Here is a 27,267-nt window from a genome sequence, read left to right as displayed (position 1 = left end):
GACTAATCAATATTCGTATCATCATCGTCATCTCCCGAGCCTTTTCCCAACTATGTTGGGGTCGGCTTCCAGTTTCATCGGATGCAGCTGTGTTTTACAAGGAGCGACTGCCTATCCTTACATCATCAATCACTATTCGTGTGTATCGAAATACCCGAACTCATCCGAAATAAGGGTTTCTTATCATCAGCTAAAATATGTAAGAAGTATTTACCTATTTTTATGTCAAATTAATCAATTATATTTACGAATCCTAGCTCATGGTGTAACAAAACCTCAGAAGGATACTACAGTAAAGTTCTATTATGTAAAGATTCGCCACGGTTTACAGAGTTAGTGAAAGTGCAATCCAACTGACCTTTGATTCTGATTGTGAACACATACAGCGATAACAATCTATCTATGTCAGTCCTCAATATCTGCTATTTAAATGTATAAGCTTAGTTCTGTGAAACTAAGCACAATCACTTTTGATTCTAATGATAAACCGAGCTATAAAACCTACAATTTAAAAAATTTACACTCACACATAAAAGATGTTTGATACCGACTAATTAAATAATTAGGTGACCGAATTAACAACGAGGCAATTTAAGCAGTTATGACAAGAAACTTTCAACATAACACAATTAATTTAATAACAACCTACCATCTAAGAACATCCAAAACTTTAGCAGTCCAAAAGTACCTACATGTTATGAACAAACCAGTAATAATAGGGGCATTACATTTCTGGAACATCGCCAAACATCGTCCCCTAGTCCCTAAAGCAAGCTACTTATAACTTGCTCATTACACGAACGAAACCATACTGCCACTGAAGGTAGAAGCTTACGTTATTTAAACAGTAATTTCATTTTGAATTTCATGTTACAATATGCTTTACCTCGTGCAGGTAAACGGAAAATGTGTGCAACGGTTTTAGAGTTATGAAAATTAGGTGCCGAGTTAAAACTGTATGATTTAGTGTGTTATAAGTTGAAGTGTGGTTGAAAAAATACCTATGTTAAAGTAGGTGTTTTACAGGGCTATCTTTCTGTAAGAAAAAGAATGGCTGAAAATCTAAACACACTCACATAAATTAGGGCTACAATGTGACTTTACAATTACGATCCAAAAAATATGACGTCATCAAATCATTCCAAACGTGTAAAAAGTCCAAAAATCCATCACATTGCACAGTGCGCTTCTTCACTACATCATGAGAAAAAATACATTACAAAATAACAACAGAAATAAATTACAAAATTACATACGATTATTTAATCCAGTGTAACATCTTTTTCAGAGGCAAATATTTATTTCGTAAATGATAGCTCTAATTTACGTCGGCCATATTAACAATGGGGCATTAAGATTCATTGAACACATTGCAGGCCTCATTAAAATTTTCGTCACTCGTGGCTCAATCTTTTGTATGATTTATACAACGGAGAATGTTATAAAACAATTACTCTTATGTTCTGCTTTTGTTGATGTCAAGGTTATTTTTTATTGAGTGTAATGCTATTGTTTTGTGGTTGATGGATTGGGATGATTAAGTGAAATTGGAATGGCCTTACTACAAAAACTTTAACCACTGTTTTACACTTGTCTAAAAAAATTGTGGCTGCAAAATGAACCATATGTCAACGTCATAATTTGACATTTTTTTAGATAAGCCTTAAACTGACGTTTAAAAGTTTTTGTGGTAAGACGGTTAGGGTCTAGACTAGACTTACAGCCTTACTTATAAACGTGAATTAAATAATAAGTAATACTTAAGGGCGGTTTAAGAAAATTCTTACTTATAAACGTTGCTTAAGCATGTCTTAACTAACATTTAATCACTACTTAAGGCTTTAAGTAGTGATTAGTTAAAATGTTGCTTAGAGGGTGATTAGAGATTTTTATAAGTAAGGGGGTTAGTCTTTAAGAAATCTACGTTAGCCTACCGAAGCTTTAACCAGTTCTTATGAATACAATTAATGAGATTAATATAAAAGAACTCTCCATTTCTCATCATCACATGTGTAAGGGAATTGGTGCTAATATAAGACATTTAGTGCCTTAACATAAGATACGGTCTCTCCAAGATAATAAAAGAATTGAAATTAAAATAACCTCCTTCTTTTGTTGAGGTCGGTTAATAAAGATGATAAGTACCTAACTAGCAAAATTCTATTGCTTGACATCTTACTGGCACACATTTCTGCCATTGTTACGAAAAGTATGTTCCAAACAATAAAATCTCCAGTAATAGCCGATTACAAGCTGTTACATATAATTACGGATCATTTTTAGGAAACATTTTCTTAAATTCACTTCGTTTATATGCTAATAGGTTTCGATTGCGAATTTTTACGCAAATAATTTTTTTTTACGTCAATGCTTTAATATTAGGCATAAAAATGCCCATACTTGGCTCTTTGGATTAATATCATTCTTCCCTTTTTATAAAAGCTTCGAAAAAATTAATACAACTATGCAATTCAAGCGACAAAGTCAGAATTAACCGCAAAGATCTTTCACCAAAACACAAACTATTACCACCATTACCACCATTTATCTCTCATAAAAAATGCATTCAACCCAAACATTATAATAATGGCATCCACGGCTGATTCCGGCCACGGCGGCTGTTCTCACTTAAGGAGATCAGCCAGCTACGCGGGACATATTATAGTGCACGAGCATTTGCGCAGACACAGGTGCACTCCCTATTCCTTCACTCTCATAACCCGATGGGACGGCAATCCGACACGACCGGAAAGAGATCAGGCGCAGGACCGACATTTACGTGCTCTCCGGTGCACACAAACATTATAAAATTAATTAGTCTACGTTTTGGCAGATCGCGTGCCCACAGTGCTGTAATCCGTCATATCGTGAGAAGTGATGCGCAGAGTCGCAATTTCATACACTTCGCAATATGGCCGCCCACTAGATACCGTGACTAGATGTGATCGCGATTCGCACACGAATTTAATTGGTAACGACTTAGGTAATATGATATAACAATGGATCGTAATATTACATTGTTATTTGTTTGATAAATAAGATAAATGCTGCAATAAGCGCTTGTTTTTAATGTAATAGTTCTTGAGAAATTGAGAGGTGATGATGTTTTAAATCGTTTTTTGATTATTGCTTTCGTCTAGTTCTTTGATTTTTTATACTGTTTTAAATGTTTGTGTTTTGCAAGCTAAGTAGTTTTGTGGCCACACTGTTCTTATAAAACTAGTAATCATATTACTGACTACAATGTAAAATAAAAACATTCCAACTAGCAGCACAAAGGCACTCTCGAAAATAGTTAAAAAACGTTTCCATACGTTAAAACATATTCGCAGAACTAGAAATAAACAACAAAAAATCCGCATAAAATAAACGGAACAGTGAACACGAAAGGCGTAATATATTCCACTCGAACAAAAACTACTTTGAAACACATATTCATAACATACTTATTTGACACAAGGCAATGAAAACATACGGCACGCGCGAGACTGAGGGACTTCATAAAACTATAACGAGCAGAGCTAGACCGGGATACATCAACCCCATTCGTTCAAATAAAACTCGTACACATTGTTCTACCAAATTCATCCACAATAGAATAAAAACAGTCCGATCGAACATGCTCCACTGAATTAAAATTTTACATTCCCAATTTGTCACTCAATTCTGAACTTTATTCACACGAAATAAATACGACGTAAAACATTCTTTACGTGTTGCTTTTCAAAGATTTAACAAACTTATCTTCGCACTACAGAAAAGCGTTCCGCAAATCGAAATTGAATGTGGTGAAAAATTTAACAGATTACATTGAACAACAGACAATACTTTGTTGTCCGTCTGTGTTGTGTTAGGGACTTTCTCTGGAACGAATCGCGTACAGTCAACGTAACTAATTATTAATGTGTCGACGACTGTACGAATGGAGACAATGCGGCTGTTACCAAGTGTCCATCTTCATCGCAGCTAATAAAATACTATCCACGCATAAAATGCTTAATTTTTGTAATAAATTCGATACACGTAAGGCGGTATACACTTTAAAAACATAAAAAGGTTTGATTACCTATTCTTTGCTGGTATAACTATTAATCAATTCTTCCATCCAGTTTTTAATTACAGTAATGGCCTATTTTGTCTCACCGCTAGGGCCTCTCTTCATACTAATAAGGCGACCAGCAAGAACATTGATCGGCCACTTGGCACCAAACTTGCTGAAAATGGTTAAGCTTATTCACATTTCTTCTCAAGCCTTTTTCTTCATTACCTTATGCCTATCTCTCCATTCAATGGGATATGAAATAAAATAAGTTTAAGAAAATTATAACACATTAAAATAGAAAGGTCATAAATCTCAACAGAACGAACAGAACTCATTCCTCTAACTACCATTCCTCAAGTAGCTTTGCTTTTTCATTTGATCTATGGTAATTTAAATAATCATAGAGAATAATACCAAAGAGTTTCTATTATGTCTGGCCGTCAGCAACTAGAAAGGTTTTAAATAAAGAAAACTAATCAAGATGGCTTGTTTATAAACAGAACTGACAACTGGAAATAAATATTTACACTTTACATTTTATGAAGTATTAAGTAAAAATATTATGTATAACAGTTGTATTCAAGTGTTATAAAATGATGAATATTGTTTTATAGAAAAGATACGGAGTAAAACTTTGGTTTATTTCTTTGGGATAAGCTTAGCAAGGTAAAACTCTACGCCTATTTATTTTTAAGTAACAGGTAAATAATTGAGAAACTACATTATAGAACAAAGCTCCTTATTAAAAAAGCTTTGCATCGTCTAGATAAATGCTCACATACTCACTTGAGTACAATAAGTTAATCATTAATATTTAACCTTAGGAAAACTTCTAACCTTAAAACTACCGAAATAAATATTCAGTTAAGTTAAATTAGTTTAAATACATAATACAAACTATTGAAATATAAAATACACAGTAAACTAATCTATAGAACAATAAAGCTTCGCAGACTCGTATTATTATTATTATACAAACATCAAGATTTTCCATACAGGTAACACGAAAGCTGAATATTGTTTTAATAGCATTATTAAAGGAGATGGCCAAATTTTCATAGAAAAAAAACCCAGAATCGACAGCAATGAAATGGTTACCAATAGGTTCTTTATGATAGACCTTTGATGGTGCCAAAAAATCCAGACTGAAATCCATGGGGTATAGGAGCTATTTCATATTATCGCAAAAATAGATTATGTTGAATATATGTTGATTTTAAAGATTATTAACATCAAGGGACATAAAAAAGCAAAGTAAACTAACATTATACAAGCCACTAGTAATAACCCCATAGTTTCAGAGTTGGCCTGGTGATTAAAAGGTCTTGTATTTAACCACTCCAGATACGATTAAGCACCGACCTTACCTACTTGGAGAGGTTTCGCAGTTCCATGCAACCTTCACAACTGCCTATGAAATGTTTTTGGAGAAATTGTCTTTGAAAGTCGCGCCATGTGACATTGTCAAATATAACAAATGACTTAGCAATGTAAAACGGTCCAATCACGAGTCTGCATTCAACTTCTAACGAACATCAAACAGTAAAAGTAAACTTTTTTGTGAACTAAAATCTTGATCGAAAAAACGTTATAAAAAGAGAACCCCATGGTTTTTAGATGATTTGAAATACTTTTTAAAATCCACAAATTATACTGAATCCAATAATACATATGAAGTTCCTGTCGACTCTGGGTGTTTTTTTGGCCATCTCCTTTCACGACATACCTTCCCATACAAGAAAGTATAATAATACTAAAATTGGTGTACAAAATGTTTGTTTGTACGTTGGAAAATACAGAAAATACTAATAACACGAGTTTATTCAAATACCTTTCGCGGCAGGTGGGTCGGAAAACATATTCGCAAATCGTTTGAGCCGTTCTGATACTGCGTTCTTATATACACTATTGTAAAACGCCCGTTCTGAATTTCCAATTCAAATTGTAGCAAAGCATATTTTATATTTATGACTAGTAATGTTGGTATGCATTTTGAATCTTATATGTATTTATGGAAACCTCTTTTTGATTGTAGTATCTAGATATAAGCGTAGGGTCACGGTAACTTGTAAATCCGAAGTATCTCTATTCTACGTAGGTAACAGTTTTTGTCCCAAAAATCAAGTTTTTCAACAACTTCACTAACAGATAGGACTCAAGTTCTAACGCATAAGCTATTTTGTGTAAGTGCACACACAACAAAATCTACCACCAAAATTGACAGACTAAAAATAAATGTCCGTTACCATAAATTCCTGTACCAACATACTATACGGACCCATTCAAATATTCACCTAAAGCCTCACACACTTACAAGCATGAAGTTGGCAAACTGAGCGCCTGCAGCGACTACAATGAATGACCTCGTTCCCTCTCTTGAATATGTACGCCAAGATGACGGCCCGACACTCTGCCCTAGCCTTCTTCCATCACACATCCGCGTCAAAACAATACTTTAATCTATTCCTTTGTCTCTATATCCCGTTGTACTCTCCAGCAATTAAAACTACGAATAAAATTAAATTTTACTACCGCATTTGTCTTTAGATGGGGTCGTATGTCCCTTTTTATTAAATTTCTAAGGTCTTTTTGTAGGTGCATCGTCAAATTATTTCTCTATCCTTAGACTTTTAACGACTACAACCCATCCGGGTTTCTCCTTTCGGCTTTGTATCAATCGAAATGTCATTGTCCTCTTTATATCCTTATTTTTACACATAGGTATTATGAATGCGAAAGTAACTAGTTGTCTATCGGGATTTCACGCCAATACTGCTGAACCGATTTAAATAGCTACGATTTGGTACATAAACATTTAAGAACCGCAATAAGGCATAGGTATATAGACTACATTTTATGTAGGTACGGAAGTAATTCCCTCGGAACACGGGTGGAACCGCGATAAACAAACACGCTAGTTTAAAATAATGTTGCAGATTCTATAGTAGGTATTGAGTTACGTACGTAGGAATACCGTGTCTATGATATTGCTGACCCTCCATACCTTTAGTAATAAAATTAAAACCATTACTTCTAAGACATCCGAAACCGGACATCATCTTCACACACCATTGAAAGCATTAAACTTATTGTTCGATAGCAGTTTCACTCTTTCTCTATAAATAATTCATGGGACACCGTATGTGACCGTGACCGTTCAATCACCGTCTGAATACTAAGCTTTGACACAATGGCGTCCATTTCTCCAAAGGATTTCCCGTGAACTTTTGTTTTGGATCTTCACTTTGATAATGGGTCTGAGAAATGTTGGGACAGGTAGAATATTGCTTAAAATTATTATAATAGGAATTCATAGTTGTTTTTATTTTAGTTCCCCGCGGTTCTAACCGCGTCCTGGGGGAACTTATTCCTGCACTCGAATAAAAAGTATACCTTTTCTCAGGCTCTAGAATAGAATTCCAATCAAAATGTAAAGAAGATGGATCAAAATTGCCCCACGTCCTATAACAATGTGACGTATCTCAAAAAAAAGATAAAAATCTTTAAAAAAATATGGCATACTCTCTAATTTATTTTTTTTACACCTTCATATGAAAAAAATGCTTTAAAAATTGTTCAGGCGCCGTTATGAAAACATCGTTCATAGGACTATTTATGGACTATTTTACTAAATTATTTTTTTGTTTGATAGGGTATACCTCACAGGTGGTCCCATAATCGTCAGGTCAGGATCTGATGATGGAAACCCTGAGAAATCCAGGGCAACTTTTGAAAGTTGTAGCCATGCGCAGGATAAAAACTTGACTATAAGGTGTATGTCTTATAACAATATGCAACAGTATAGATTTGGAGCTGACCTGATGATGGAGACGAAAGAAGGTCGAGGGAACTCGACAACCGAATATGTAAACTACCTCCTGTTTGTGCTTATATTGTTTGTATTGAATAGACCTTTGCAACAGTGAAGGTTTGAAGCTGATTTGATGATGGAGACCAGATAAGGGCGAGGGAACTTGACAGCTGAATATGTGAACTACCTCGTGTTTGCGCTTATATTATTCGTATTGATGAGAACTTTCCACTTATGCGGATAGTGACAATTGTGCTTGTCACTGAAAATCCAAAAAAAAACTTTTTACAATAAAATAAAACCGACTCCCAAAATCACTGAAAAGTAAAAAAAAAACTATTCTTAGGAGCATTGGCCTAGAAGTCGGTGGGAAAATAAACTTAGGTACGTCCATTAGACACCGACTTCTGAGGTAGTTCACATATTTTATTGTCGAGTTCCCTCGACCTTCTCTGGTCTCCATCATCGGGTCAGCTCCAAACCTTCACTGTTGCAAAGGTCTATTCAATACAAACAATATAAGCCCTAACACGAAGTAGTTTACATATTCGGTTGTCGAGTTCCCTCGACCTTCTTTCGTCTCCATCATCAGGTCAGCTCCAAATCTTCACTGTTGCATAGTGTTATAAGACATACACCTTATAGTCAAGTTTTTATCCTGCGCATGGCTACAACTTTCAAAAGTTGCCCTGGATTTCTCAGGGTTCCCATCATCAGATCCTGACCTGACGATTATGGGACCACCTGTGAGGTATACCCTATCAAACAAAAAAAATAATTTAGTAAAATAGTCCATAAATAGTCCTATGAACGATGTTTTCATAACAGCGCCTGAACAATTTTTAAAGCATTTTTTTCATATGAAGGTGTAAAAAAAATAAATTAGAGAGTATGCCATATTTTTTTTAATATTTTTATCTTTTTTTTGAGATACGTCACATTGTTATAGGACGTGGGGCAATTTTGTATGGATTGTGATCCATCTTCTTTGTTTAATAGTCTTGGCATCAAAAGGCAATAGACATAGTTACTTTAGTAAGGAATGATCTTATATTTATTGTGGTCATTCAAATTAGAGATCTAGTAAAGTTACACAAACTTATTGTGTTTTGACCAATTCTACCCATAACGTTAGAGCTGTTTTACTGCATACCTATGTATGTATCGACGACCGCCAATTGTAAACAAACGAAGCACAATCCTGCGAACTAATATATCGAACAAAGCTATCCTATTCAGCGGAGTTATCATCCGAAATTCTGAGCACCTTTTGTTATTTCGTACCTTCAGACAATAAAGGTCTGCACTACAATATTGTTAGCCATTTTTGAATGGAAAAATGTGAAATAGGTTTACAATTTTTATTGCTAGGAATGGCCTACGATTTTGTTGCTTTTATGGGCGAATTGTCTCTCGAATACTCTTATTCGAATGTTAACTTTATCTAGAGAATTCTGTAATTTTGATTAACTTACTATCTGTTCCCTGCTGTTTCACCCACGTCTCTGCAGAACCGTTTCACGCAGTCTGGTAAAAAGCCTGACCTTTCCCAGGCTCAACTATCTGTGTACTTGGCAAACATTTAATTCGGTTCAGTAGTTTTGGCGTGAAAACGCGACAAACATCCTTTTTCGTATTTATAATATTTTTGTTTTCAGATTTGTGCACAATGTCGAGAAAGCCGAGCATGGGATCTAGGTAAGTTTAAAAATCCATCTGCTTAATTACAACAGCACTAAAAAGGTTTTAATTCACACAAAAAATCAAGTTGCCAGTTCAGTTCACCTAAAGGCTGAATTATTCAAACTGCAACAACTAATGGGAGTACACACGAACTGGCAAAGCATACAATCCGAAACAAACACGGATATCAAATATAGAATGTAAATAAAGCTTACCACAAACTTACAGTTTGGTAAGACTTACCCAAAGTTTGGGCGTCTGCGCCGAAATAGGACGCACTTGTACCTATTTGCTTTGGCTCAGTTGCATTGCTTGCAGCTTAAGTTACCGTTATTAAGTACACTGGTTTATACAGTTAATTATATGTTTAATTTTATACTAGTTTATGCCCTCAGTTTCACCAGTTTTAAAGAACAAAATCACTCAAAGGCAACTAGCATATACCTATGAAAATATCTAAGATTTGTGCATGAACTTATTGAGTGACTTATTGAGTGGTAGACTCCTTCGCTGCCGTAATTATATGTTCTTACGTACTTTTTTCAAAGTGTTATTAATATTGAATTTGTATGCTTTCAGCTATGTAACAGAGAAAAGGTTGTCACAATGGGAAGAGCTCATGAGGAAATTTTCTGAAGCTCATAAAGACACATGCAAGTAAGTAACTCAATTATCGACACAAAGCTATCCACTACATTATTTCCCAAAAGTGAAATCTGTAATCCTAGTGGAAATCTTAAAACTATTATAGGTGCCTGAACTATAAATACAGGTATACCTATCTAACTATCACAGCGCGGGGTACGTTTTCCGCATCTTTTCATTTTCATACACCACATCATTACAATTACTTGTCCATTTCGTGCGCGTGTTCAGAGTAAATAGTTTTTCTTTACCCTCAATTTGTTCTAGGGTAGCCTCAGTGGACATACCGCGCGTTGAACGGTCTACCAAATACTTCCCGACGGGATCACAGTATCAAGGCACGTGGGATGTGCTCGGAATGAGCGGTTTTGGAGAATATACCTTTCCTAATGGTAAGACTTAATAATTTAATATTTTCCATAGAACGATAAACGGGTGCTTTCGTGATAATTTTGTCATTATCGTGATTTGGAAATCAATATTTATTTTTCGTTTTGTACACTTTTATACAAGTGAGAACTAACCTATTGACCATGATAATTTAAGCCTATTATCATCGTCTCAGCCGTAAAATGTCCACTGTCAAAATTTTGTAAAAGGATTTAACATATTTAATAATTATATTTAATAACATTCCACAAAATCTAATCTAGTCTAGTATACAAAGTCTGAAAGTATCAACCCGCATAGAAGTATAATATTTCTCTGTGTGAGACAAAGCCTGTGTCGTGCAGTAGGACGACAAAAAGGGAGACAATGATGAACAAACATTTATGACAATAAATTTAATATACAAATATTACAGGCGTAACATACGAAGGTGACTTCCTAGAAGGCATGTTCCACGGCAAAGGTGAGCTTCGATACAGTGGCGGTGTATGTATACGAGGAAAATGGAACAAGGGAGAGCTGACGGAACGAACCCTGGTCTTCAATGACAGCGTGGAGTACTCTGAGAAGAATTGGAAGTACTGCTCTAAACAGGATAGAAGGTAATTTGTTTTATTATATTTTTTCATGTCAGTATGATGTACATATCGTAGGTAAGTACTGTAGAGATGTAGTACTGAAGTAGATTAGAAGTAGGTTTTATTTATTATATTTAATACCTGGCCGGACAATGATGTAAATAGATTCGATTAGAATAGAATAGTTTTTATATTGAAGTATGTCACTTCACCTCTTGAGCCCAAACAATAAACGTCGTGATATCGAATCAGTTTTTCATTTTGAGCACGATAATTATTTCCCGGTCCTACAGTACCTATTGTTTGCCGATGAAAAACATCTGTGTTTTAACATCTTTGGTTCCAAAACATACAAATGATAATTTGAAAGATTTTAAACTAATGGAGATTTTTGCAATATATGTATTAAAATTAATTGCAAAATTACAGTAAATAATTAAATTCAGTCATAGTTGACATTCACGTCAGTTAACTCACATTATTATTTCAAAAACACAATCCTACTATATAATTAACCTTTGTCATGAAGTTGCTAATTTAATATGTGCAAATGACTTGGGTGGAAAATTAAAATTTTCTCGCACCAACTTTCATTCGAGGCAAATTGAGAACTTTTTTGACGAAATTAATGATTTACCTACATTTGCATAATCGATGTTAGCAGGAATAGTTATTTTTACTCATTAGATTAAACCTTTAAATGCTATCGGTCCAAGAGACTATTGTGTGTAAGTGATAGTAATCTATGACATTTTGAATGTTCAAAACGTATCAATATTAATTACAAATCCCACCTTTTACAGATTCGCGATAGAATATGACATAGACCTGCAGCCTGCTGGCAAGTCTTACCTCACAGCCGACCAACCGACGAAGGAGATACCTTATGGATACTATGACAATGGGGAAGGGTTCTATGATCCTAAAACTGGAGTCATTTATAAATATGACGATCTCTCTTCCATACACAGGTAAGTCATTGAAAATATAATTCAGTGTCGATGTTAATGACATATTGAAGGAAGAGATTAAGCTAACTAAGTTCTGCTACGAATAATTGTGTAAACAAAAGTTGATAGACAAAATTGAACTTAATTTGAATAGGTACATGCCCTTTTTTTTCAAATAGATCATGTACATTTAAACTACAATTGGATAAAAATATAGAAAGCTCCTCGGTTCTGTCAAAAAAAGCCGACTTCCCAAACCATAAACTAAGTACCCTTGGCTGTAAAACTTTTTCAACTTCAGTTTGGTCATTGCAAAAAGTATCAAAACACAAATGTCTAAACCAGAGAGCAATGACCAGGTTATTGCTTGTCGTAACCACAATTCAGTTGGAAAACTAATCGTATTGAAGTCTGAGCAAATTGCCGAACAATCAAGTCCCAATTATTCATATCGCTCTCCATAAACGTGGCACGACTTTAGCTTGACTGTGATGACGTCACAAGCAAGCGTGACTTCTAGGAAATCGTGGAACGAAAGTGGGAACAAGTACCTTTGATCCTTCTTTATAGAAATTCAACCACAATAATTTACATATTCCAACCTCTTTGGTTCAAGCTCTTGCATGACTTAGTTAAAATATTGTGCACAAGTTCAAAATAGACTCCTTACAAAATATTTTAAAATATTCACTGAAAATACTCGGTCTTTCATAAAATATTCCAAATACGATTCAAGAGGGTTTTAACAAAGAATGCTGACAAGAAAACATTTGAGATACCCAAAGATTTTCCTGTTTGTACTTAACATTCTAAGAATACAAATTTTATCAAACAGTTGAAAGAAATCCTACTTTCAATTATTTACAAAAGCCTTATTCCAGTTACCTTGTTAGCTTTTTACTCCATCCAGACGTTTATTTTATACTGTTTAATATTGAAATTTTCACCCAAACCAATAATGTATAATCGTAATAAACAACAATATGGCTAACAATGAAAACCTCTAATCAAACCACATTAGCAACATCAAACCGAAAAGCTAATTAATAATTAGTTAAATTCGAATTTATTGATAATATACTCAAATATCCCCAGTATTTCATGCCAGCCATTACGCGTCAGTTCACCTGCATAATAAGTAACTTACCCAGAACCTTTTTCAGGCTTTAGATACTAGCGTACTTGATCTAAATAAGTTTCAATAGTTTTCGAGTGAAAACGCAACAATCAGAAGTTAAGGACATATTAGCAAGCAACTGAAGCAACTGAGCAACTTTCATCATTAGGCTCAGACTCCATCAAAACGGAGAAATTAAAAAAATACCTACAATAAAATTTCATTGTTTACACATCTGGCCTCTGCCCAGTCATCGGTTGTTTAAAACTTCCTCCGTTTTAGTGGAGTCCGGGCCTTTAGGTCCTTCGAAACATACCCCAATTGCGGTGTTAATTGGCACCCCTCTACCTTTAACGTGCTTCCGAATAAATTCATGGTTATTGCTTGAACCGTATACTAAAATAAAAAGACATACCCCAGTATTCATGCACAGGCTATAGAGTTTTTCGAAAAAGTTCTAAAAATGAAGCTTTTACTTAATTGGCATAACTACATTTTGCAAACTTCCACAATGCGTGGAAGATCCGAATCGGCGACTAATTAAATTCCATTGGGACATACTTCAGAGGCTCACAAAAACCTACTCATCATAATAATGACTGGTCGGAAATGTTGATATCAACCTTCGAAGTAATAATTCATTAATTCCCGGAACCAATATTTATTTGAATATGTCTGTTTATATGAAAACGTACTTTCCTCTCTACATCAAAGCTCTCGCCTTTAAATCAATAACTGAGAAAGATAAATACCGACTTTTTATTAATCTACCTTGTTGCCATTGCTGTCATTGAACATCTTTGGCAGTCGTTGTGGGTAGTCAGAGGCCAGTAAGTCTGCAACCAGACTTAACAAGGGTATTGGGTTGCCCGGGTCGCAAGGTTGAGGGGTCAGCTAGGCAGTCGCTGCATATAAAACACCGGTATCTACTCAGCTGAAGCCGACCCCAACATAGTTAGGAAAAAGGCTTGGGAGATGATGTGCCTGTTATTGCTGTGTAGCACCAAACGCCACGTAGATATGAAATACAAAACAATTCATATAAACGTACCGCTAAGACGTAGAAATATTTATGCAGCTTACACTGTTTTATTGCTTGCCCTTTGTTTAGCCTTTCTTGAGACGTAATTCTTCGAATAAATAACAGAGAAAAATAGCAGCATTTTTATGCGATACTGTTGAGCTTTCATTTATCTTACCACTTTGTTGCACACGAATGTAATATTACAATAGCTGCCAGTCGTAATCTGAAGGGATGTTAAAACTGAAAAATTATTTTACCATTTTAGAACTGGATACAGAAATACTTAGGTAAAAGTATTTCGTATAAGTCTCGTGAGTTAGAACTATCTCTACTACTACTATACATATAATTTGACAGAATAGTTATTTTCAATAACACTTTTATAATAAAACATAAACACCGTACTTAAGCTTTGAGTTCCCCAAGGCAGCGTCTTTTTGTTTTTTTTTTTTTTTTTTTAACGACGTCAAAAATCATCAAATGACCCCTTCCGCTGTGGGTTAGCAGCGGAGAGGGAGTGTCAGACTCTTACTGACTAAAAACCGTCGTGTTCCGTCATGGGCCTTTTATGTACCAGGGCCGCGGTATCTCTTTCGAACAACCCGCAGCCCCGGCAGGCCTTGGCAGCGTCTTGGGACCCATTTTTTCGTGGAAATGAGACGAGAGTCATCTAGTGGCCGTATCGTTTGTGACAATTAGGCCATCACGGGACACATTATACGCCACCCACGTTGTGTGGGCACTGAATATGTTGTAATTACCTCTGCTCTTGTATGTAAGGCTACACTAATGGAGTTAGATAACAAAAACATTAGGATTGCCAATAAACGCGGTAAATATTCGCGAAGTACAGGTTATTTTTTGTTTGACTTTTATGAAAGTATTGTTACTTAAGCTAAGCGAAAAATTAAATTATTAGCTAGTTGCAATATGTATTATAGACCTTCTCCTCTTCGCTATTCCTCATAAGACAAACTTCTATTATTATTTTTCAAACTAAGGTTTTATAAAGAAAGTTTTTATATCTACCTGTATTTCATTCCCCAATCTTTTAGATAAGCCTAAACTTGGAAAAACAAAAACTGACAAGGATTTTGAAAATGATGATAAAACCGTCTCACATTTCAGATCCCCATTAAAGGCTGAGCATACTTGGATTATAGAGAACTGTCGCAAAAACCCCGAAGAGCCTTTAGGGGCTCGTCAGAATTTGTACGAGGAGTTTACAGGGCCTCATCTGCGGAGACGCGAACCCCCACCTCCGGCGGCTGGTATTAAGAACGCCATGACCTTCTTCAGGTCACAGTCCATTTTTGAGGAGGATTTCGACTTCGTAAGTACTAATCTTTCTTGACAATTACCCAAAAATCTTTACTCCTACTGAAACTTTAATAAGTTATTTGAGTATGTTAACTAATATTAGGAATGGGAACTATGTCTATTTTTTTATTTGCTTTGCTTTGTTTTTACTATAAAACTGCTGAACAAATCTTTGGCAAGGCGCTAGATGCCCTAGAGAAAGAGCTACATCAGCGTGGACATAATCTATACTGATAACACTCTGAAAGGTCACAATATTGATCCATGGGATTTACGACAATACAGTTTGAGCTAATATAGTGATACACCATTTCACTTATGTTACTTAGTTTTGAGAGAATATGATGACATAATACTCTTGTCTTCAGAAACGCCATCGTGCCCCGAAATTTTTCAATGTCGGCTCGCCATCAGACAGTTCTTCTAGTAACGACAATTAACCAAAGCTTATCATTAATTTGTGTCAAGAGTACTTTATGGGAAGATATTTTCTTTTCGTTATAATAAGAGAAGTTTATTTTTATTTGTTTAGTTCTTATGAATTAATGCTTAGTGTTTAAAGATGTGATTAAAGTTTGAGTTTTTCATTTTATTATGTCTTTTATTTAAACTAGCTAGATTTTTACTTGTAATATATTGGACCATTTTCATTGAATTGATCATGTTTATTTGTAGCTTATTCAGAACATTACGAAGTACCTCAGCACAAAGACAACGACATAACGAAATCCGTTTATTAACACATATTTTTTTTATGTATTCTAAAGCCCATTTTCTCGATAACATTTATCCAGTAAGATCGCGTGCAACCTTTTCTGTTTCGTTCACAGTCCCCCGAACATTCCCTACACGGATTCTACGACCCCTCGCAAGTTTTCGCGAAGAGCCAACAGTTTACCTTTGACAAACCATACATATTCTACCACGGACCTAATGATCGAACTATGGAGTTTGAAGCATATAGCAAAGATGCTAACGATAATGCAGAGTTTAGGGACTGTGACTCCGAAATAGTAGGGTCGACCATGGATTTTGGCAGTGTTTCAAGCGATCCAAGTTAATATTAAACATGGGAAAATGCATCTTTTTGTGTCAAAAAGAGAAAATCCGCTAAATTACTATGTTTCATTAATTTCGACTTGAAATTATAAAAAAGGTTTTCTCCGTAATCTGTTTTTTTATTCTAACATTTTATAGTATCTTATAAACTATAAACAATAATTTATTTTTGATAAACAACCTGGGAGTAACTAAAGAAGTCGATAACCGGTACTCATTTTAAACCTCCATGTTAAAAACCTGGCAGAATACCCGTCCCCCAGAACCTCAGTGTCTATTGACATTTTCAAAATACAGAAGAATATTTTAGATGTCATTTTTATTTCGTGGAAAGAATTATTTATAAATATTATGTTTACCTCGTCTTAAACGTTTATAAAATTCATTGTGTATTTTCATAATTTTTACACAAAAAATTGAATACTGTGGTTTTAGCTTTGAAGTTTAAAGGCACAACAAGGTAAGTCTCTCGGAATTACGAATGCGTGCTCAATGTTTAATAGATTATAATGAATGAAGACTGCGCTATATGTCCTGAAAAATTAAAATATAAGAGACATTCAAAGTTTCACCATACTTCCTCATCACTAGTCTGAACAATAAGCCTATTTATTTATATATAAGAATCACCATCATTTTCTCTGTGGCTTACAGAGTTTAACAGTATAATGTTGTCAAAGGGAAAATCGGGAACCACGTAAGTCTTATGTCTATAAATATTTGATTCCTTTCCAGGCTTATCATAAACACTTTTAATTTTTAACTACCTTTCAGCTTTACCACGGGAACACATATATCGCAATGGGAAGATAAGATGAAAAGGTTTACTCGGAAGAATATGGACAAATGCAAGTTAGTTTTCAAATAGTACGTCAATATAAATTACATTGCCTCTGCTGAGACAAATGATACCTTCAGGTACTGAATTATGATCTAGTTTAAAGTGAAAGAGAAGGAAAATTTAAAATAGCACTCGTCTTCTATTCGAGTAGTCTGTAATTCTATATCACTTTAAAATGCTATCCATATAATGGAGTCAATTTTGTTAGTGGGCAAACATCAAATAATTGCTCGCGAGTGCAGTGGTATCTTATTATTGTCAAAAACCCACCAATATTCCTTCTGGAGCCTTTTCAAACAACTGCAGATTTGTTTACCAATACCCAAGTAATAAAAGTCCTTGCCGGTATAGCACCGGCACAGGGTTTTAAAGCCAAGCTTTTTTGTGGTATTTATTCTTTATTTTCTCACAGATCACTGCCACTAGAATTTCCTCGAACGGCACAAGTAACGAAGGAGTTCCCAACTGGGACTGTTTATGAGGGGGAATATGATCAATTTGACATGAATGGTTATGGAGAATTCACATTCGCTAGTGGTAAGGTGTCTTCAGTTTTAGTAAGAATGTGACTAGCTCGGCCGTTTCCCAACTATGTTGGGGTCGGCGTGCCAGTCTAACCATATTCAGCTCAATACTAATATTTTATATGAAGACACTGCCTTTTCCGAATCGCAATATCGTTCAATGATTGATAAATAATTTTTTGTAGGTGTTAAATATGTAGGGTCGTTCGAAGATGGTTTGTTTCACGGGAGAGGTGAACTAATATTCCCACATGACGATGAAGTGGCAGTCATTCGCGGTAGATTTCATAAAGGTGTTATGACTGAGAGGACTCTGCACTTCGATGATATATTGGACTACCGAGAGAGAGACTGGAAATATTGCACGATGCCTGATAGAAGGTAAAATGTTTTCCTTAATAGATTTTTTTATAACAGGCATAAACAGATCTTTTTTCTCGAAATTTATAGCAACAAGTCCCTTACTAACCCACCCATATCAATTTCTGTAATTGTACCGTAAATCGGTGTTGGTATGTAGGTATATCGGATTTTTAGAAGCCCCTATATAAAAGAGGTGGTTGACAAAAAAAGAAACCTTTTTCTCGTTTTGACATCACGACGTATAATCTGTATACAAGACTAAAGTTCCGAGGATGGGGCTCCGAAAGACCCGAAAGTTGTACAACCCCGCAGGAACATTTTCCAAATTGAATGCGAAATTAGATTATAATCTAGGACTCGTTACGTTTCGCATTGTCCGTGAATTTGCTTCGATACCGTACAAAGTGCACTTAAACTTAATTAAACGAGGTTTTAGATATTATGAACAAAATAGAAGCAACAACTAACAGCTTCTGTAGATTGGACGGCTTTGTTAGGTGCACGTACGCAATTTGCGTTGATCACATTCATTTGTATCGTTATAATAATTAATACTTACCCGATGTTAAAATACTTTATTTATTTCAGTCAGGGAAACTTCAATTATCATAAATCCATACATTGCCCAAAGTACGATTATAGCTGCAGAAAGAGTTTTTGCCTTGAAATCTTGGCATTCAAAATCGTCAATTGTCGTATTTGGTGATGGCAAATTTTAGTTGTAACCCAATGAGCAACGCAATTACCTAAGAAAAGTACAAATAATTCTGTAAACAACCGTTTTATTTGCGTAATAACGATATAACCGGCAAATTACATCTCATCCCGTTGGGTACGTACAAAAATGGCGGTAATGAATTGCGCGCCAAAAACATTTCCCGCGTATTTTTACCTTAACTCACACTAATCGCCTATCATAACGATTTGTTTTACACCCCAAAAATACCGTTTATTCTAATGAGGATAAATGATGAGACAACCTTTTTGTTATATTTTATTCTTTGTCAGCAGAATGCCTGAAAAGAGGTATTATGTGAGTTTAGCAAATTGAGAATCCTTTCCTTAGTGACACGGTAGGATTAAATTCGATAACATATAGGACCCTAATATTGCTAAAAAGACTCATAAAACTTCGCCTGATTTTCGTTGGTTTTGAAAAAAAGAGTTGCTATGACATCAGTATGTAGAGGTAATATTTTGCAGGTTTGCTATAGAATACATAGAAAAACTAAAGCCTGGTGGCAGTTCCTACCTCACAGCCGAACAGCCCACGAAAGAGATACCTGAGGGTTTCTACGATACTGGAAATGGGTTCTTCGATCCAGTAAAGAAAGTCGTTTTTAAATATCATGACCTCTCAGCGATCAAGAGGTAAGTTTCAGAATAAAGATCATCAAGATGCAAATCATCCTTAAATACTGATAATTATAAATGGTCTGGAGACAAGAGGTACCATGGAGATGATGATGGCTATTTTGAAACGTATTTGGGAACTGAATCCCTTTAGGACCTGAGTAAATAATCAGAATAGTAACCGAACTCAAAAATAGCCAGACATACCATAACTATGTATAACCGATGATGAAATACATTTTGCTTACTTTTAGGGCTCCATCAATTCGCGAACAGGAATGGATAATGAAGAATTGTCGCAGAGGTACCATAGAGCCTCTTGGGGCCCGTTCGGACCTTTACGAGAGTTGGACTTATCCTATATTGAAGGCAGGAGCCAGCCCAGCACCGGCAGCTGGGACAAGACAAGCCCCGATAAATATCTCCAGGAAACCATCGATTTTCGAATACGATGGTGTAAGCATTCTTTTACATATAAACCTAAACTAGTATCTCGATTTGGTATTAAAATATCTTACATTGATTTGAATCTTTCTTATTGGACTCAGGAAAGATACTTTCGCGAGTATAAGAAGCGTACATAGTTCAAAATAATTTGAAAACTAATGCAATTATTATCACCCACTAAAATTATTAATTACCTTACTAATCCGATAGTACGTAATATTCAGTCAATGGTGATGCTAATTCATTATATTTTTCTTTTATTTTCAGCAAGATGGTGATGACGACTCACGTCCACTTTTCTACGACTTTTCCGCGTTTGCATCGCGTTTCCCAGATGCTTCAAGCCAGAATCTTTCGAAACGTCCTGTACGGTATTAAATGTAAAAGTCTTGTTATTTTAATTGGTTACAGCTACTAAAGATTGACTTATGTTTAAAAGATATCTTTTTAACCGCCATATAGAACAAAACTGTAAAATCATGCATACACATAGTGCCTTAGTTAGTGCAAAATATTTACAAATGCACTGTAACGTTACTAACAGTGCATTTGTAAATATTTTTGTAAACTATTTTTATTATTTTTTACACCTTTGTATTTTTGATTATTTTATCTTTTTTAATGATTTTTTATATTTTATTTTTTTAAAGAGCGTTTATAAACTGTTTTATGTAAACATGTTTTTTATTATATACCTCCTATTATGAATTACAATGCTTCACGTAAAGCCATGTATTCACTGGGAAACAATGTTTCAGATACACAGTTTCTGAAACATCACGTAGATATTTACAGCAACAATGTTTCGGAAACTCTGCCGACCACATCGTCCACAGAAACAAAATTATATGTTTCTGAAACAAATAATTTTGTTTACACGTAGATACTGTTTCTGAAACAGTGTTTATAAACAATTGTTTCTCAGTGAATACATGGCTTTAAGGAAGCTGATGAAAACAGTCGTTGAACAGAAGTCTATGATCATGTCCACAGTGATGCTACTTAGACCCTTCGGTAAAAATTTAGTATCGTTTGGCAGGCGGAGGGGGAGGAGAAGGGGGGAGGTTGGGGGGTTACCACCCCTATCCCCTGATACCACTCCCGTTACAAGGTAACGCATCATTTTTGAGAAAAATAGATATTTGTAATCTAACCTCAAAACACTTTAAACACTTTATAATCACCCACTACGGTCGGAAAATCAAGTGCAAGTACTTCTAATCAATACGAACAAAGGCAAAGTCTACTTCTGGGTGGTTTAAAAAAAAATAACCACGAAGGGAATGGAACCTAACCTATCCGAGTCGGGGTGCCCTAAGGGCCAGGCCACAACAGTGCGTTGCGGCGTCGTATCGCAAAAATCAACGACGCATATCATATTAATCGCATAGCTGTGCAATGTTGTTTTTGCGATGCGACGCCGCAACGCACTGTTGTGGCCTGGCCCTAAGTCGCGAGCTCGCTTCGCTCGCTCTTGCATACTAAGAGAAATGACATGATAGTACATTCACGCAACTCGAAGAGAGAGGAATGACACTAATGACAGCTAATCACAAATGACACCTAACGCAAATACCAGACATTTTATTTATTTTTTGCGTTCCTTTTCACGAATTTGTTCACCACAGACGATATACTAAAACACATTTGGTTGTCGATCGCCCATTTTAACGTTCCGTTTCACCGAATAACGTTCACATTACGCGTTTTATCTGATTTGAGGTTAGAAACATTTTTTGTAAATTTCTCGAAAAATATCCATTACCTTGTAACAAGAGTGGTAGCGTTATAATCGGAGACCCACCCTCTACCAGATTTAACCACTTTTAGCACCGTCCGCCTGCCAAACGATACTAAAGCCAACCCGACCCTTCTGTTGTCATAGGAGAAAACTAGTTTTATAACCTAAGTTTAAAAAGAATTTGGCAAAATAAGCTTAGCCTTGGTAGCATATCATGTTATAGCTCATTAGGCTGATGTTTCTGATAGAAACAAGGATAAAGAAACTGCTTTCCATCGCAAAAGCAGCTAGGTTCCATCGAAGCCCGTTAAGGCGAATAGCTGCCACACCATGATTGTCCTTCATTGGTATAAGACTTCAGGAGAGTACCGCAGAAAACCCCATGTTCTTCAAATTATCGTGAATCCAGATGGAACGTAAACCGGGTCCCATCGGTAAACACCACTAAATACCATTGAAGAATAGATGCTGTAAATCATCATTTTTTATATTTTCCTCCACTTCCTCATACGTCTCTGTAAAATAACCATAAATCGAGAAGAAAGGTTGTCTCTGGGCTGACAATGATCGTTATTTTGGAATGTTACTGAATACCTTACCTACCTTCGCGTGATTTTGAATTTAGAATAGGGTCAGCAAAAATGTGCTGTCATACGTGTGTCATACTGACAAGGGTTATGGACGAGTAAAAACGTTGGTATGAACTTTACAAACTTTAGTGTAAATAATATCATTTGAAATATTTGTTTTCAGGTTTTATAGTAGGTATATTATATTGAAAAAATACTTTACTGTGCGAAACGTTGATATAACTTTTCTAAATATCTTAACAGGGAGAAGGTAAGTTTATTTTCTTCAACTCCTTCGTAAATATCGTAGACTATCCATTTAATATCTTAAATACTTCATCTGGTTTAACCCAGGACCAGGTTGTCAAGTGTTTCTCTAACTGTAAATGATAAGGGGTAGTTGAAAGCAAAATTTTATTTTGAAAATATATAGGAATCGTTTTAGCGAGACACAATATTTATTTTGTCGTAGTTTTTGTATTTTTGCAGTATTCTACGACATGGCGTCAGGTAGGAAGGGAAGTTATGGTACCACGTAAGTAAACTAATTTAAATTAATTATATTACACTTTGAAATAATAGTTAAAACTGCAATTGATCAAATTATTCGTTTCAGCTACGTCAAAGCTACGCACGTTTCCCAATGGCAAAGCCTAATGAGGGATTTTACTCGTGCACGTGAAATTAAATGCCAGTAAGTATCAATACCAGACTGCAGTAAGTTGTAGATAGTACACGCAGCAAATACGAGGCCAATATCCTCTCGTCCCATATATGATGAAGATGATATTAATGGAAGATAATTTGCTCCTAATACGACCACGTTGTTCAACATAGATCACGAAATCAGAGAACGGTAATATTGATGGATCATTAACATACTAATCATTTTTATGAGAGCATTTGCATGATTAACCTTGCCGCATGTGCCTATCCATTTATTTATATAAATAATCGAAAAAAGTACAACATCTTGCATCCTCGAGTCTCGATTTATTGTCTCGCGGTATTAACGCTACATATTTTGTCATGGATTTCGGCATACCTAAGTAACGCCTGATTCCGGAATTTATCTTTTTTATTTATTAGCAACCTAAGGTTTCTTATGTTTATAGAGCAGCACCACTGGATTTAACGACCCGCTCTCGACGCATGATCAAGGATTTCAGCACTGGTTCTAATTATGAGGGCGAGTTCGACTATATGGGCATGAATGGCTATGGAGAGTATACATTTCCCAATGGTAAGACTATACTTTTGGATGCTCTTACACTTTGCGAGTAGCTTGCGCATATTGAGACATTATAGTTCGGCCATTCAGAGAATGCGTTCCTGACACGTCGCGATTGAACTGACGACGTAACTACATTCATTGATTATTGATATAATAATGTTGTTTTAATGCTCCTCAATTGTTAAAACGGTAAACAACCAGCAAAAATATTTTTATCGTAACTGCAACGCCATTGCAAAGTTACGTCGTCAGTTCAATCGCGACGTGTCAGGAACGCATTCTCTGAATGGCCGAACTATAGCACTATTTTAAGGAAACGTGCGGATCTAGCGCCTCTAGCAACCTATCCACTAGTACCCACCCATGAGTTCTATTGCGTCCGCGCGTATCACTTGCGCATGTTTACTTGCTCCATCTACATGCACCGTGTAGAATCACCTAAGGTCTCTTAATCTTCTAAGGTTGAAGTTGAAGACAGAATACGTCCGCACTACCGCTGCAAGTCGAGTCCATTTATCTATCAAAATACAATATCAGTATACAAAATAGGTGACCACCCATATCGGGCACAGGGTCCAAGGTACAGGAGTACTGCCTCCTGAATCAGTCCTTTGATCCAGCCGCCTAACGAGAGCCTCATGAGGTGTTGGTCGAGGCTCTTGGCTTGGCTATTAACATCAAATAACTTTTGTAGGAGTCCGCTATGAAGGCAGTTTCAAAGACGGACGTATGCACGGCAAAGGCTCCCTGCGCTATGCTACCGAGGTCGGTACATGCGTTATTCGTGGCAGGTTCCATAACGGCATCATGGTCGAGAGGTCACTGCTCTTCTCCGATACCCTGGAGCATAATGAGGACAATTGGAAGTACTGCTTGATGCCTGATAGAAGGTACTTAAGCTATTTACTTTTGAAGAGTTTTGCTTTGATACTTGCCATTTTAAAGCATCTTATTTAAGTACCTAATAATTTTCTTTGACTTGAATTTATGTGGTGACTGTCTACATACTTCTTCTATTCCCTCAATTTTCATACCTATATTACATTTCATACCTATATTACATTAGTCTACCTATTTTAAAATGATCCTGTTTTAATCTATTTTTTTTAATTGACAGATTCGCCGTAGAATACGACATAGATTTGATGCCAGCTGGCAAATCATTCCTGACTGCCGATCAACCTACAAAAGAGATACCCCCGGGTTATTATGACACGGGCGATGGCTTCTACAATCCAATAACTAAAGTCATATGCAAGTATGAGGATCTCAGTGCCATTACGAGGTAAGATAATTTCACATACCGTCGCCGCCTGCCAAAAGTGTGATATAGGGGCTACACTGCAGTCAAATACATATAAAAGCTACTTTTACTTATTTATACAATCTATCTGGCAATTAGCTTCTTGGAACACTGGTGTCAGTCAAGATACCTTTTCTCCTTAGCACAAATGCATGATTAATGAGGCGCTCTTATGCGCCAAGAGTAACGTTCTGTTTTCTTATTATTATTATTGAAACAGGTGGCTTTAATCTGGACTGTTACGTCATATAAGCACTGTGTTAATTCTTCAATGAGTGATGATATCCGTAAATTCTAAACTATCATAATCCGATGAGCATGAGCTCCGTAATGTGATTCTCGTTGCAGACTTAGTCATCAAATAGGTTTTACTCTTACTCCATGCTTTCCTTCAGAGCCCCATCAGAGCGTGAGCAGCAATGGATACTAGATAACTGTCGCATTGGCACTGAGGCCCCTCTAGGTGCTCGGATGGACCTGTACGAGCGATGGTTGGAGCCAGCCTGGATCCAGGCGCCACAACCGCCTCCGGCTGCTGGCATCAAGACCTCTACTATGACTTCCTTCAAGCGACAATCTATAATAAGTACTTCTGAGTTCGACTATGTGAGTGTTATGGGGTCATTTCTGTTAATTTCTATCATCTTTCTTTAACATCAAAGCTCGAATTTCAGATTCTGGCCCAAGCCCAACCAAATAATATAGCTTTATGCGAGTAGGTACTCGCGTAAATAAAGTAAATAATTACAGCGGCGTACGCCTGTAATTTATTTATTTCCACAAATGTTACTTTTATAATTTTATTATGTCCAGGACAAGAAGCCAGCATTCTACGACGCTGCAAAGACTGCTAATTTGGAAGAATTTATGTATGTCAATCACTTACTTACCTTATAACTTTAACTTATTTACTTATCCTTTTCATCATCATCATCAGCCTATCGCAGTCCACTGCTGGACATAGGCCTCTCCTTTTAACATATTATTATCCTCATCTGTTTTTTACGCTTTCAAAACAAAACAGTTCACTTTTTTTATCCGTTTCCCAATTTTAATGTCTCACTGCTGATCAATGGCCTCCTCACTTCGTATCCACACATTCCTTCCTTCAACCTTTGTATAGGCCTCTAAGTAGGTATAGATAATTTTGAACTGGATGTCCCCATGACCATAACCTGTCGGGATGCAAATAATACAGTGGAATATTTACATAGATATTTAAGAAGAACCTAGCAATAAAAATTATACCGATATAGTAGTGTTAATTAATTAAACTTTTTCCTTTTCAGGCCCAAGCGTAGATTCAGGCTTGCTCATGATAATATCGGATAAAAGATTATAATTTTTCACGAAAGTAGGTAGGTACGTACCTGTTTTAAACTGTTTTATAAAATTAAGTATTTCAGTATATTTTGCAATTGTTTCTAAAATATTATTACATTGATTAATCTGTTCAAATTATTTTCTTAATTTTATTGAAACGAATCATTGTTGAATCAATATTGCTTAATATTTAATCTAGATTTCTAACAAGTTGTGTCTAATGTTTTTAATTAATTAATAAAGATACATTTGACTGTATGGGTGTTTTTATTTTTCTAATATGACTTGGGATAAATTTACTTAATTTCGTTTCTGTTAATGACCTGTAAATTCGAGAAGTCGCGGCCTATGAGTCGTGACGGCATCCCCTGTTTACAAATTAAACTTAATTAAAAACACCAAGTCTCACGGCTGCAAAGTTCATAGACAGGTATATAGATAGATAGATAGAATATTCTTTATTGTACACTAATAACAAACAAACAGAAGGACATAACAAACAAGTAGTAAACGAGTACAATAGGCGGTCTTATCACTAAATGTGATCTCTTCCACCTATTCCTTTGAAACATAAGTAGGTACCAATTTGCATTCCGAAGCGTAAGTTATTATAATTTAATTAGTTTAATTCAAAGAAACATTGGGTATCAGTTTCCACCATTTCAGAAGCAGAACTTTTTCCAAAGTATAATAAACAATCTACATAGACAAAAAAAGGTTAGGTATCATCATAGAGTACAGTTACCGGCACGGATGTCGGGCTCTCGGCGGAAGAGTGGGGATCGCTTTGCGCACCCGTACGCATAAGGCAATAAGGCAGTAAATCGCTTGTGCGCAGGTGAAGGTCAGGGCCCGGCATCCGTGCCGGTAACTGTATAGTAATATACATTTATGTATATCTGGAATCATCTCGTTTAGGGCAATAATTAAAATCCCTGTTAAATATAGCC

The 27,267-nt window shown here is 35.8% G+C and overlaps 3 protein-coding genes across 3 annotated transcripts; all 3 read left to right on the top strand.

Moving 5' to 3' along the window:
• Positions 1 to 9,522: 9,522 nt before the first annotated feature.
• On the top strand, positions 9,523 to 16,621 carry LOC124633959. Its single transcript, XM_047169343.1, has 7 exons — positions 9,523 to 9,551; positions 10,116 to 10,193; positions 10,449 to 10,573; positions 10,987 to 11,173; positions 11,953 to 12,120; positions 15,369 to 15,573; positions 16,391 to 16,621. Exons 1-7 carry the CDS (start codon positions 9,523 to 9,525, stop codon positions 16,619 to 16,621), a joined length of 1,023 nt encoding a protein of 340 aa, XP_047025299.1.
• Positions 16,622 to 17,433: 812 nt separating this feature from the next.
• Positions 17,434 to 20,621, top strand: LOC124634158 (MORN repeat-containing protein 5-like). Its single transcript, XM_047169581.1, has 6 exons — positions 17,434 to 17,471; positions 17,873 to 17,997; positions 18,170 to 18,365; positions 19,551 to 19,718; positions 19,955 to 20,156; positions 20,415 to 20,621. The coding sequence occupies exons 1-6, from the start codon at positions 17,434 to 17,436 to the stop codon at positions 20,523 to 20,525; spliced, it is 840 nt and encodes a 279-aa protein (XP_047025537.1). The 3' UTR covers positions 20,526 to 20,621.
• A 2,458-nt stretch (positions 20,622 to 23,079) lies between these two features.
• Positions 23,080 to 26,360, top strand: LOC124633998 (MORN repeat-containing protein 5-like). Its single transcript, XM_047169391.1, has 7 exons — positions 23,080 to 23,151; positions 23,573 to 23,700; positions 24,386 to 24,581; positions 24,809 to 24,976; positions 25,390 to 25,600; positions 25,808 to 25,863; positions 26,284 to 26,360. The coding sequence occupies exons 1-7, from the start codon at positions 23,114 to 23,116 to the stop codon at positions 26,324 to 26,326; spliced, it is 840 nt and encodes a 279-aa protein (XP_047025347.1). The 5' UTR covers positions 23,080 to 23,113; the 3' UTR covers positions 26,327 to 26,360.
• Positions 26,361 to 27,267: the final 907 nt, after the last annotated feature.

This window comes from Helicoverpa zea, chromosome 10 (assembly GCF_022581195.2).
Source record: "Helicoverpa zea isolate HzStark_Cry1AcR chromosome 10, ilHelZeax1.1, whole genome shotgun sequence".
Taxonomy (NCBI): domain Eukaryota; kingdom Metazoa; phylum Arthropoda; class Insecta; order Lepidoptera; family Noctuidae; genus Helicoverpa; species Helicoverpa zea.
The sequence above is the reverse complement of the archived record's forward strand: the minus strand, read 5'-3'. Positions and strand labels throughout refer to the sequence as shown.